The 13,708-nt window shown below is 40.0% G+C and overlaps 1 protein-coding gene across 3 annotated transcripts in view; it reads left to right on the top strand.

Annotated features, from left to right (window-relative positions):
• The window catches only part of ITCH (itchy E3 ubiquitin protein ligase), a 149,423-nt gene that overhangs the window by 52,025 nt on the left and 83,690 nt on the right, over positions 1–13,708 (top strand). For 2 of the 3 annotated variants that reach the window (XM_043604720.1, XM_043604721.1), the window contains one exon: positions 13,537–13,678. The exons of the other annotated variant lie outside the window; for it this stretch is intronic. In XM_043604720.1, the coding sequence (XP_043460655.1) occupies positions 13,537–13,678 (142 nt within the window). The remainder of the gene's footprint in view (positions 1–13,536; positions 13,679–13,708) is intronic. 3 annotated transcript variants of the gene reach the window in all.

Below are 13,708 nucleotides of genomic sequence, written 5' to 3'. Positions count from 1 at the left end.
ATTTAGATATACGAAATTATTTTAAAAATATATAGGGAAGTAGAAAGGATCCTTTTAGGAGAGAATACGAGCAGAACACTTGAAGCAGAGAAACGAACAAGGCTTTGCTAAAACCCCTGCGGGCCACTGCTGCAGAGTTGGAACCTTGAGAACTTAATGGGAGTGGGTCATCTCCTTCAGGTGTGTGTCAGGGCTACAAAAATATCATTGCTGGCAGACATGGAAAGAAATCAGGGCTTTTAACAAAGAACAGTCAATTTTACTTTTTAGAAAGTTAGTATGAAAGACCAGTAGGAGAATTGAGTGTCAAAAGTTAAAAAATCCTACTCTGTGGTTCTACTCAAATTTCTTGTCTTTAAAAAAATTTTAAATTAGTAAGTTAATTTTGAGAGAGAGTGGGGGAGGAGCAGAGAGAGAGAGAGAGAGAGAGAGAGAGAGAGAGAGAACCCCAAGCAGGGTCCGTGCTGTCAGCGCAGAGCCCAACATGGGGCTTCATCTCCTGAACTATGAGATCATGACCTGAGCCAAAATCAAGAGTTGGACGCTTAACCCACTGAGCCACCCAGGCACCTCTTGTCTTTTGTTTAAGTTTTTTTAGTATTTATTTATTTTGGAGCGAGACAGAGAGTAAGTGGGGGAGGAGCAGAAAGAGGGAGACACAGACTCTGAAGCAGGCTCCAGGCTCTGAGCTGTCAGCACAGAGCCCAACGTGGAGCTCAAACTCACAAACTGAGATCGTGACCTGAACCAAAGTCAGACACTTAACCGACTGAGCCACCCAGGAGCCCCTACCCCTTGTCTTTTTTTGTTTGTTTGTTTTTTCAATCCAGTTATTCCAGCAGCATTTCCTGAAAAGACTATTTTTTGTCCATTGAATTTTCTTGGTTCCTTTGTCAAATATTAGTTGACCTTATATGTTTGGATTTATTTCTGGGCTCTCAATTCTGTTCCATTGATCTATTTGTCAGTTTTTATGTCAGTACAATACTGTTTTGATTACTATAGCTTTATAGGATAGCTTGAAATCAGGAAGTACAATGCCTCCTGCATTGATTTCTTTGGATATTCAGGGTCTTGTGGTTGCATATAAATTTTAGGAGTGTTTTTCCTACTTTAATCAAAAATGCCAGTGGAATCTTGATAGGTAGTGCATTGAACATGCAGATGGCTTCTTACCCTCTTGTTATTTTCTTACCTCTTTCATATTTATTTGTTTGTTTGTTTATTTATTTACCATTTTTTAAGTAGGCTCCACAACCATCATGGGGCTTGAACCCATGACCCTGAGATCCAGAGTCTCATTCTCTATCACCTGAGCCAGCCAGGTGCCCCTATTTTCTTACCTCCTTCTATCATACATACAGAGACAGACATACATTCCTGTTAATTATTCATTTACAGTATATATTGGCTAATTGATTTCCTTACCCAATTAAGTGAGGGCAAATAGAAAATTTATTTCAGAGAAATGGTACCTTTTGTAAGCTGTAGCAAAAAAGAAGTTTAAAAAAATAATTCATAGTGCTGTTTGTTGATAATTGGATTGTTTAGAGAACTTGGATGTGCGTTTTAATTTCACTGAATCCTTTTTTTTTTTTTAATTTAACCTAATTTACTTTTTTTTTATTTTAGAGAGAGAGTGAGCAGGAAAGGGGCAGAGGGAGAGAGAATCTTAAGCAGGCACCATGCTCGGTGTAAAGCCTTTTGAGGAGCTCAGTTCCACTACCCTGGGATCATGACCTGAGCCAAAATCAAGACTCAACCAGTGGAGCTACCCAGGTGCCCTTCACTGAGTTCTTTATAAGAGTATCAAAGGAGGGATGCCTGGGTGGCTCTATCAGTTAAGTGAATGTCTCTTGATTTTGGCTCAGGTCATGATCTCACAGTTCATGAGTTCGAGCCCCGCATTAGTCTCTGTGCTGGCAGTGCCAAGCCTGCTTGGGATTCTCTCTCCCTTCTCTCTGCCCCTCCCCTGCTTGCACTCTTTCTCTCAAAATAAATAAATAAAGTTAAAAAAAAAAAAGTATTGAAGGAAAGGCAATGTCACCTTTCCTTTTCAGCATTTACATAAAATAAAAAAGTATACTCCTGGTGTATTAGTTATATTTTCTTTCTTTCTTTCTTTCTTTCTTTCTTTCTTTCTTTCTTTCTTTCTTTCTTTCTTTTTATATAATATCAGGTTAGCTAACACACAGTGTATATACAGTGTGCTCTTGGTTTTGGGGGTAGATTCCCGTGATTCATCACTTACATACAACACCCAGTGCTCATCCCAATAAGTGCTCTTCTCATTGCCCATCACCCATTTCCCTTCTCCTGTGCCCACCCATCAACCCTTAGTTTGTTCTGTGTATTTAAGAGTCTTTTATGGTTTGCTCCCTCTTTGTTTGAAACTATATTTTCCCCTTCCCTTCCCCTGTGGTCTTGTTAAGCTTCTCAAGTTCCACATATGAGTGAAAACATATTCTCTCTTTGATTGACTTATTTCACTTAGTATAATACTCTCCAGTTCCATCCACATTGTTGCAAAATGACAGGATTTCATTCTTTCTCATTGCCAAGTAGTGTTCCATTGTATATATAAACCACATCTTTATCCATTCATCAGTTGATGGACATTTGGGCTCTTTCCATAATTTGGCTACTGTCCAAAGCGCTGCTATAAACATTGGGGTACATGTGCCCCTTCAAATCAGCACTCCTTTATCCTTTGGATAAATTCCTAGTAGTGCTACTGCTGGGTCATAGGGTAGTTCTATTTTTAGTTTTTTGAGGAACCTCCATACTGTCTTCCAGAGTGGCTGCACCAGTTTGCATTCCCACCAGCAGTGCAAAAGGGTTCCTCTTTCTCTGCATCCTCGCCAACGTCTGTTGTTTCCTGAGTTGTTAATTTTAGCCACTCTGACTGGTGTGAGGTAGTATCTCATTGTGGGTTTTCATTTATATTTCCCTGATGATGAGCGATGTTGAGCGTTTTTTCATGTGTCTTTTGGCCATCTGGATGTTTTCTTTGGAAAAGTGTCTAATTTCTTCACTGGATTATTTGTTTTTGGGTGTTGAGTTTGGTAAGTTCTTTATAGATTTTGGAGACTAACCCTTTGTCTGATATGTCATTTGCAGATACCTTCTCCCATTTCATTGGTTGCCTTTTAATTTTGTTGATTGTTTCTTTTGCAGTGCAGAAGCTTTTTATCTTGATAAGGTCCCAATAGTTCATTTTTGGTTTTATTTCCCTTGCCTTCGGAAACGTGCCAAGCAAGAAATTGCTGCTGCTGAAGTCAAAGAGGTTGTTGCCTGTTTTCTCCACTAGGGTTTTGATGGTTTCCTGTCTCACATGTAGGTCTTTCATCCATTTTGAGTTTATTTTTGTGTATGGTGTAAGAAAGTGGTCCAGTTTCATTCTTCTGCATGTTGCTGTCCAGTTCTCCCAGCACCATTTGCTAAAGAGACTGTCTTTTTTTCCATTGGATACTCTTTCCTGCTTTGTCAGAGATTAGTTGGCCATACATTTGTGGGTCCAATTCTGGGTTCTCTATTCTATTCCATTGGTCTGTGTGTTTGTTTTTGTGCCAATACCATACTGTCTTGATTACAGCCTTGTAGTAGAGGCTGACGTTTGGGATTGTGATGCCTTCTGCTTTGGTTTTCTTTTTCAATGTAACTTTGATTATTTGGGGTCTTTTGTGGTTCTATACACATTTTAGGATTGTTTGTTCTAGCTTTGAGAAGAATACCGATACAATTTTGATTGGGATTGCATTGAATGTATAGATTGCTTTGGGTAGTATTGACATTTTAACAATATTTGTCCTTCCAATCCATGAGCATGGAATGTTTTTCCATTTCTTTGTGTCTTCTTCAATTTCCTTCATAAATTTTCTATAGTTTTTGGCGTACATATCTTTTACATCTTTGGTTAGGTTTAATCCAAGGTATGGTTCTTGGCGTAATTGTAAATGGGATTGATTTCTTGATTTCTCTTTCTGTTGTTTCATTATTGGTGTATAGAAATGCAACTGATTTCTATACATTTATTTTGTATCCTGCGACTTACCTGAATTCATGTATCAGTTCTAGCAGCTTTTTGGTGGAGTCTTTTGGGTTTTCCATGTAGAGTATCATGTCATCTGCAAAAAGTGAAAGTTTGACTTATTCTTTGCCAGTTTTGGATGCATGCCTTTTATTTCGTTTTGTTGTCTGATTGCTGAGGCTGGGACTCCCAACACTATGTTAAACAACAGTGGTGTCAGTGGACATCCCTGCTGTGTTCCTGATCTCATGGGGAAAGCTCTCAGTTTTTCCCCATTGAGGATGATATCAGCTGTGGGCTTTTCATATATGGCTTTTATGGTGTTATGTTCCTTCTATCCCGACTTTCTTGGGGGTTCTTATTAAGAAAGGATGCTGCTGTATTTTGTCAAATGCTTCTTCTGCATTTATTGACAGGATCATATGGTTCTTATCCTTTCTTCTATTAATGTGATGTATTACATTGATTGATTTGCGTGTGAATATTGAACTAGCCCTGCAGCCCAGGAATGAATCCCACTTGATCGTGGTGAATAATTCTTTTGATATACTGTTGAATTCAATTTGCTAGTATCTTATTGAGAATTTTTGCATCCGTGTTCATCAGGGATATTTCACCTTTTTAGGTAAATTGTCAAAAAGGTAATTGTCCTTTTTAGTGGGGTCACTGTCTGGTTTGGGAATCAAGTTAATGTTGGGTTCATAGAGGGGCGCCTGGGTGGCTCAGTCGGTTGAGCATCCGACTTTGGCTCAGGTCATGATCTCAGGGTCTGTGAGTTCAAGCCCTGCGTTGAGCTCTGTGCCGACAGCTCAGAGCCTGGAGCCTGTTTCGGATTCTGTGTCTCCCTCTCTCTCTGCCCCCCCCCCCCACTCTGTCTCTCTCTCCTTCAAAAATAAATTCAAAAAATGTAAAAAAAAAAAAAAAGAAAAAAGAAAAAAAAAAGAAATGTCTGTTAGAATTCCCCTGGGAAGCCATCTGGCCCAGGACTCTTATTTGTTGGGAGATTTTTGATAACTGTGATTCAATTTCTTCACTGGTTATGGGTCTGTTCAATTCTCTGTTTCTTCCCATTTGAGTTTTGATAGTGTGTGGGTGTCTAGGAATTTGTCCATTTCCTCCAGGTTGTCTAGTTTGTTGGCATATAATTTTTCATAGTATTCTCTGATAATTGTTTATATTTCTGTGATACTGGTTATGGTCTGTCCTCTTTCATTTGTGATTTTATTTATTTGGGTCCTTTCTCTTTTCTTTTTGAGAAGTCTGGCTAGGGGTTTAAAAATTTTGTTTTATTTTTTCAAAAAAAATAGCTCTTAGATTCATTGATCTGTTCTGGGTTTGTTGTTTTTTTTTTTTTTTTATTCTATATTATTTCTGCTCTGATCTTTATTATTTCTCTTCTGCTGCTGGTTTTGGGATTTCTTTGCTGTTCTGCTTCTAATTCCTTTAGATGTGCTGTTAGATTTTGTATTTGGGATTTTTCTTGGTTTTTGAGATAGGCCCGGATTGCATTGTGTTTCCCCTTAGGACTGCCTTTGCTGCATCCCAAAGGATTTGGACTGTCATGTTTTCATTTTCATTTGCTTCCATGTATCTTTTAATTTCTTCTTTAATTGCCTGGTTGACCTGTTCATTCTTTATTAGAATGTTCTTTAACTTCTGTGCATTTGGAAACTTTCCAAATTTTTTTCTTCTGGTTGATTTCAAGTTTCAGAGCATTGTGATTAGAAAATATGCATGGTATGATCTCAATCCTTTTATATTTATTGAGGGCTGTTTCATGACCCAGTATGTGATCCATCTTAGAGAATGTTCCATGTACACTCAAAAAGAATGTGTATTCTGCTTTTGGATGAAAAGTTCTGAATGTATCTGTCATGTCCATCTGGTCCAGTGTATCATTCAAGGCCCTTGTATCTTTATTGATATTTTTCCCAGATGATCTGTCAATTGTTGTATTAAAGTCCCCTGCAATTACAGTATTCCTGTCAGTAAGATTGCTTATGTTTGTGATTAATTGACTTATGTATTTGGGTGCTACCAAGTTGGGAGCATAAGCATTTACAATTGTTAGCTCTTCTTGATGGATAGACCTCGTAATTATGACATACTGCCCTTCTTCATCCCTTGTTACAGCCTTTAGCTTAAAATCTAGTTTGTCTGATATAAGTATGGCTACTCCAGCTTTCTTTTGACTTCCAGTAGCATGATAGGTGGTTCTTCATCCCCTTACCTTCAATCTGAAAGTGCCCTCAGGTCTAAAATGGGTCTTTGGTAGACAGCATATAGATGGATCTTGTTTTTTGTTTTTGCTTTTTAATCCATTCTGATACCCTATGTCTTTTGATTAGAGCATTTAGTCCATGTACATTCAGAGTTATTATTGAAAGATATGGATTTAGTGTCATTGTGTTATCTGTAGATGTCATGCTTGTGCTTATGTCTCTGGTGCTTTTTAGTGTTTGCAGCATTCCACTCACAGAGTCCCCCTTTAGGATCTCTTGCAGGGCTGGTTTAGTGGTGATGAACTCCTTCAGTTTTTGTTTGGGAAAGCCTTTATCTCTCCTATTCTGAATGACAATCTTGCTAGATAAAAAGTCTTCTTAGCTGCATATTTTTCCTGTTCAGCACATTGAATATTTCCTGTCATTCCCTTCTGGCTTGCCAAGTTTCAGTGGACAGGTCTGCTGCTACCCTTATATGTCTACCTTGTAGGTTAAGGCCCATTTGTCTCTAGCTGCTTTCAGAATTCTGTATCTTTGTATTTTGCCAGTTTCATAATGATGTGCCATGGAGAAGATCTATTCTTGTTAAATCTAAAGGGAGTTCTCTGAGCCTCCTGGATTTGGATGTCTATTTCCTTCCCCAGATTAGGGAAGTTCTCAGCTATAATTTGTTCAAGTAAACCTCTGCCTCTTTCTCCTTCTTCTGGAGCTCCTATGATATGGATATTATTACATTTCTATCAAATCACTTAGTTCTGTAATTCTCCCCTTGTGGGCTAATATTTTCTTACCTTTCTTTTTCTAAGCTTCATTATTTTCCATAATTTTATCTTCTATTTCACTTAATCTCCCCTCTGCCTCTTCCATCCTTGCTGTCACTACATCTAGTTTATTTAGCACCTCATTTCTTAATTTGTTGTGACTATTTCTTAGTTCCTTGATCTCTGCAGCAGTAGATTCTCTGCCATCTTCTAAGCTTTTTTTCTTCCTTCTATGCTTTTTTCCAAGCCCAGCTATTAATCTTATGACTATTATTCTAAATTCTTGCTCAGTTCTATTGTTCATTTCTGTTCTGAGCAATTCTCTAGCTGTCATTCCTTCCTGGAATTTCTTTTGAGGAGAATTCTTCTATTTTGTCATATTGGCTTGTTTTCTGTCCCTTATGTGTTTTAATAGCTTGTTATGAGTCTTGCTCCTGTGAGCACTATTATATTAAAAAGGGGTCATAACACTGTCCAGGGCCTGGCCCTTCAGGAGGTGTTTTTGGAGTGTGTTTCATGCTCTCTGTTGTTGAGGCTCTGGTTGCTTTATCTCCCTACTCATAGTGGTGGTTTGGATCTTCCACCAGGTGTGCTTTGATTTGTACGTTGAAGTGTCCCTGGAAAAAATTTTAAAAAGGGGTGTGTATGGTAGTGGAAGAGGCCTTATCCCATACAGAGAGAGAAGTGACAGGGGTGGGGAAAAGGAAAAGAAAAAAAAATTGACCAGGCAGAGAATCAGAGAAACTATACAGCTTAGCCCAGAGAGATGGGGGGGGGGGGGGGCGGAATAAAGGAGAGACAGAAGAGATGTAAAAAGAATAGATTGAAAATGTGTGCTTAAACCAACAACCAGAATAACCAGACTAGAGAAGGGAAGAAATAAGAGGAAGAAGAGGGGGGATATATATATTTCCCCCCCACACACACACAAAATAAGAATTGATCAAGAATCAAATCAAATCAAAGAATACAAAAACCACTGGACCAATATCTGATGGGGCCTTGGAACCGGTGCCTGCAATGATCTGGAGGAGGGACTGTTTGGTTAGGTCAGTGTCAATCTTGCTCCGTTACATATGCAGTTACCAGGTACAGAGGGATGTGGTTTGGTGTATGTGGGTCCCACCTCCACTGTGGGCCCGTTGTCTGTTCCCTGAAACCCCACCTTGTTGGTGATGGGGAGAAAACTGGCAACACCCCAGCCTCTCCTCCCCGGACCAGGTGTCCCAAACCACTTTGTTCAGGCCATCCTGACAGTGCCACACAGGCGCGAGCAGGCCACTTTGTTCTGCTCCACAGTCTCCCGCACCTTCCAGGTGCTTGGGTGGGATTAAAACCTGGATCCTGCTCCACGCACCCTGGTTCCTGGGAAGTGCCACTCCACCCAGCCTGTCAACTGAGGGCCTCTGGCTCCTCACAGTGCTGAGTGGGCATGAGTGCAAGCAGCCACCTATGTCCCCCTCCACCATCTCCTGTGCCTTCCAGGCACGTGGCTGGGATTCAAACCCCAATGTCTTACGGGATCCCTTGTCCCAGTTCCTGGATACTGTCACTCTGGGGTACTGTCAGGTACAAAGGACCTCTGGCTGGTGCGGGGGAGGGGGGTCAAGGGGTTCATGGGCCTACAGGGTCTTTTGTCCTTGGAATGGCTATTTGTTTTCTCATAGCACTCAAGGGAAAGGGTTGTTCTCTCTGCTCCTGAGAGCTAGCTACCTAGCTCAGGGCTGGCTCCCCACCTCCCACAGTTAGAAATTGGTTCTTTCTCCATTTTTTTCCATTCCCTGGTCCATGGTTTTTCTCTTGTCCAAATACAGTCCTACATTTCCACAACCTGTCTTTCTCTTCCTTTTGTCTCTTCACAGAAGGGGATCCCTCCCTTCCGTTCCTATGCCGCCTGTTTTATCTCTCCCAGTTTGCAGTCATGCACCTATGGCCTGCTACATTGTCCCTGTGGGCCCCTGGAGATGTTTCTGTCACTCTGTAACCCGGATTCCTAGAATTCCAGGTCTTCTGGCCTCAATACTGCTGTGTTTGAGGGACACGGGAACTTCCGGTCCCCCTGCTTCTCCACCATGTTGACCACTCTCCAGTAACATTTTCTGTAATTTGAATCTAATTTATGGAAATAACTTGAGTAGCCATTTAGCTTCAAGTTTGAGTTGAATAAGAAAGGTTGTCTTTTGTGCTACTCTTTCACATAGATCTAGATAATTCATTGAAGCAGTTGCTTTGGGAACTTCTGTTGGCATTTAACTAATTTGTTCACATTTTACTGGAATATTGTTAGTGAATGTCCCTGTATTTTTCATATTGGGCAATAACTTTCTTGTATAGTTTAATCAGATAGATGCAAAAATTATAGTAGAAAAGAATAAATACTGTCAAATGCTTTGACCTGTGTACTATTAAAGTTTCTATTGTTAAACTCTTGGGGAGGTCATTTCGCCCCTGACCCCAAGTTTTAGTTAAGAAATGTATATTAGACTAATGATTCCCATCTCCGGAGAAGCTAATGTCTGGTCTTGGTTCTGATACTTAATAGTTATGTAACCTTGTGCATGTCACTAATACCTTTGAGCCTCAGTTTCCTTAGCTGTGAACTGAGGTAAACAACAATGTGAAATGCCCAGAAGAGTTTAAATTTCATCATGCAGGCATTAGAGAAGTATTTGAAAAGTACTGACATGAGCACATCTGTTTTAGGAAGATAATCCTAGAAGTTGAGGGGTTGCAGAAGTGAGGTTAAAAACAGTTGTTGGAGACCTTTGCGGTAGCCCAGGTGATGTGATACTGAGATTTTTCAGTTTCCTGTCTTATAGTTTACCATTTTTATTCTTTTAATGTACTATAGTAAATTAAGTTTCAGGAAGTAGTGCAGTGATCTATTTTTTAATATTGGGACTGTAACAAAAGTTTTATGCAATGTAAACTGAGATTTGAGCACCTAATTTCTCCTGTTCAGGCTTCGCAAGTGACCCTCATGCAAACTTTTAAGTTCTGTTGAATTTGTCTTTTTATGTGTAAAAATTAAGATGATAATTCCTATCTCACAGGATAGTCTTTTGAGTATTAAAATGAAAATGTTTTGGGGTGCCTGGTGGTTTGGTTAAGCATCCGACTTCCACTCAGGTCATGATCTCATGGCTCGTGAGTTGGAGCCCTGTGTCAGGCTCTGCTGACAGCTCAGAGCCTGGGGCCTGCTTGGGATTCTGTGTGTCCCTCTTTCTCTGCCCCTCCCTTGCCTCACACTCTCTGTGTCTTTCTGTCAAAAAATAAACATTAGAAAAAAAATTTTTTTTTTTTAAATGTTTATTTATTTTTGAGACAGAGAGAGAGCATGAACGAGGGAGGGTCAGAGAGAGAGGGGACACAGAATCTGAAGCAGGCTCCAGGCTCTGAGCTGTCAGCACAGAGCCCGACGCGGGGCTCGAACTCACAGACCGTGAGATCATGACCTGAGCCGAAGTCGGAAGCTCAACCGACTGAGCCACCCAGGCGCCCCAGAAAAAAAAATTTTTTAATGAAAATGTTTATGTGGCAGACACATAGCCAACACTAACTGTTAGTGTTAGTTTCACTTACCTCTTTTATTTCCACATTTAAAGTTTCCTACAATGTCTCTAGTGGGGTTGGGTGGGATTATATGGCAAAATAACTTTGAAAAGTTTGAATCCTAAAATGCCACTGAGGGCAGATGGTTTCCTTCCTGTCAGGCCTACATTACTTTGTTCTAGATTTAATCAGTTTCAGAGGTCCATAAGAGCCTCTGAAGTACAATGGTGGTCTTTGCAAAATTGTTTAGGCTTTTTTTCACCTTTTCTCAGGCCAGAAATGTGTTAAAAATAAGGGTTTTATAATTTTCTGTGGCAATCCTGTGATTAAATATTGCTCTGTATTAAGTACTTGAGCTTTATAGTACATATTAGTCAGAGATAGGTCTGTGCCCCGCTTGATTGTTTTCTTTTCTGAAAAAGACTTTTTAGTGTTTACACTTAGATGTCTCACAAACATCTCAAATTTTATACATTCATTATAATACTCTTGATTTCCTGCCTATGCCACCCCCCCCTCAGGCTTGTATCCCAGATCTTTCCATCTTACTAAATGACATATTCTTCCATTCAGTTATTCATACCGAAAACCTGTGAATTATCCTTGCTTCTTCTTTTTTCCAACTTCCTCATGTAATCTAATCATGTTGGTTCTCCTTAGAAAATATTTATTCCCCCCCGTATTCATGTTCACCATCCAAACCACTGTCATCTCTTGATTAGATGACTCTAGTAGTCTCTTAACCCCCACTTTTGTCTCCCTATCAATTTATTTTTCCCACAGCAGAATTATCTTTGAGTATTAATCTGATTATCACTGTATTCTCAGTGCCCCAAATAATATCTGATATATATAGTAGGGACTCAGTAAATTTGTTGAATAGCACTCTTTTTTAAAAATGTTTGTTGGGGTGCCTGGGTGGCGCAGTCGGTTAGGCGTCCGACTTCAGCCAGGTCACGATCTCCCGGTCCGTGAGTTCGAGCCCCGCGTCAGACTCCGGGCTGATGGCTCAGAGCGTGGAGACTGTTTCCGATTCTGTGTCTCCCTCTCTCTCTGCCCCTCCCCCGTTCATGCTCTGTCTCTCTCTGTCCCAAAAATAAATAAACGTTGAAAAAAAAATGTTTGTTTATTTATTTTTGAGAGAGAGAGCGCGTGTGAGTAGGCTGCATAGGGGCAGAAAGAGAGGGAGACACAGAATCAGAAGCAGGCTCCAGGTTCCAACCTGTCAGCACAGAGCCGGACACGAGGACTCCAACTCACGAACCACGAGATCATGAGCTGAACTAAAGTTGGACGCTCAACCCAGGTGCCCCAGAATAGCACTCTTACTTAAAGTTCCTCAGAGGCTCCTTGTTGCCTACTTCAGTAACATCTCTTGCAGTTTTTTTTTTCTTTCTTTGACAGATACTTTTTTTGATACTGCATATTGATATGAAATCTCATCAAACTTTATTATACCAAATGTTCCAAAATAATGATGAAGTTTTGGTTTATAGAATGTGCATACATTGTTGGGAGTACTAACCCAGCAGCTGGCTTGCATGCTACCAAAAAGGCATATAAGTATCAAAGGAAAGAAGTGATGTTTGTGAAGTCAGGAGATTCATAGCTGCCACCTGGGACTGGACCTGCTAGGATGCCCAGACTGTGTATGCTTTGGACTGTATATTGAGTTTCTTGGGTAGCTGCTATACAAACTCGTGTAGCAATACCAAACGTCCCTTAATCTTGGTGGGCACTGACATTCTCTATGCTTAGCTGCTAGAATAGATATTTAGGTGGTAGAATGTTTCCATGGCTGTGATCACCTCATTTATAGGGGAGCAACGAGTTGTCAACTTGTGGGAACCATTATTAGGTGCTCTACTAGATTTGAATCTACTTGTTGCACCTTCCAAGGGTCTTGGACAAGGCTATTTTTTGGCAAAGGTAACTAACTCAAGGGTAAAGATGAAGGAATCAGTCAGTATCTTAAGATGTACTTTGTAGGAAGCTCTTGCTAATATGAGATATGAGACGCTAAAAACAATCCTAGTTTGCAACTGTCTTCCTCTGGTGACTTTCCAGCATGCTTAGAATAAAATCCAAATTCCTTATCTGGGCTTATAAAGCTGAATGTGATCTCACCTCATTTACCATTCTTCCCTGTTTGCTATATTTCCTCCAGATATGCCAAGCCTTTTTGCTTCTCTCCAGATGCTCTCTTCCCACTTCCATCCTTCTCCGGGCAAACTCCCTGTCATTTAGATGTTTGCTTAAAACTGTTTCTTCAGAGATTACCTAATTATATTTTGCCACATTAGCCTGTTTTTCAGCACAAGGATTTATCTCTAACTAGGATATTATCTCCCTGAGAGGGCCTTTTCTATACTGTAAACTGCACTATTTACAGTTGAGAGCAATTATCTGGTACATGTTAGGGATTCAAATATTTGTTGACTGAGTTTGTTGATGTACTTTATAAAAAAAAAATTAGAGCACGTGAGTGAGGGCAGAAGGGGAGAGACAGAGAGAGAAAGAGAAGGAGAGAGAAAGAGAGAAAGAGAAAAAGAATATCCCAAGCAAGCTCCATGCTCAGCACAGAGCCCAATGCTGGGGTCATTTCCACGACCCTGGGATCATGACCTGATCTGAAATCAAGAGTCAGACGCTCAACTGACTGAGCCATCCAGATGCCCCTGATGGTGTATTTTTTAATTGACTTCAGAGTACTGAGACTATTGATACTGACATTGGGGAGTCTATTAATAGTAATTTGGGTGAATGATGTGGGGGAAGTCCTATGTTCATTTACTAGGATGGAAGGAAATACAAAGGTTATGAGTGAATAAAATTAGTAAGTATTTTAGACTAAAACTGCTTCTCTGAGTAAAAGTAATAATGTTCTATGTAACCTTTATGAAATTAAATGGATTTGAAGGATGAACTAACATCTCAAATATTTAAATATTTTCTCCTTTATTTTGCCTAGTCATTTCAGCAAAACTTAAAGAAAATAAAAAGAATTGGTTTGGACCAAGTCCTTATGTGGAAGTCACAGTTGATGGACAGTCAAAGAAGACAGAAAAATGCAACAATACGAACAGTCCCAAATGGAAGCAACCCCTTACAGTGTAGGTTTGAAAGTATTTTCTACAGTGTAT

Source organism: Prionailurus bengalensis, chromosome A3 (genome assembly GCF_016509475.1).
Source record: "Prionailurus bengalensis isolate Pbe53 chromosome A3, Fcat_Pben_1.1_paternal_pri, whole genome shotgun sequence".
NCBI classification, from domain to species: domain Eukaryota; kingdom Metazoa; phylum Chordata; class Mammalia; order Carnivora; family Felidae; genus Prionailurus; species Prionailurus bengalensis.
Note: the sequence above shows the minus strand (reverse complement) of the source record. Positions and strands in the feature narration are given on the sequence as shown.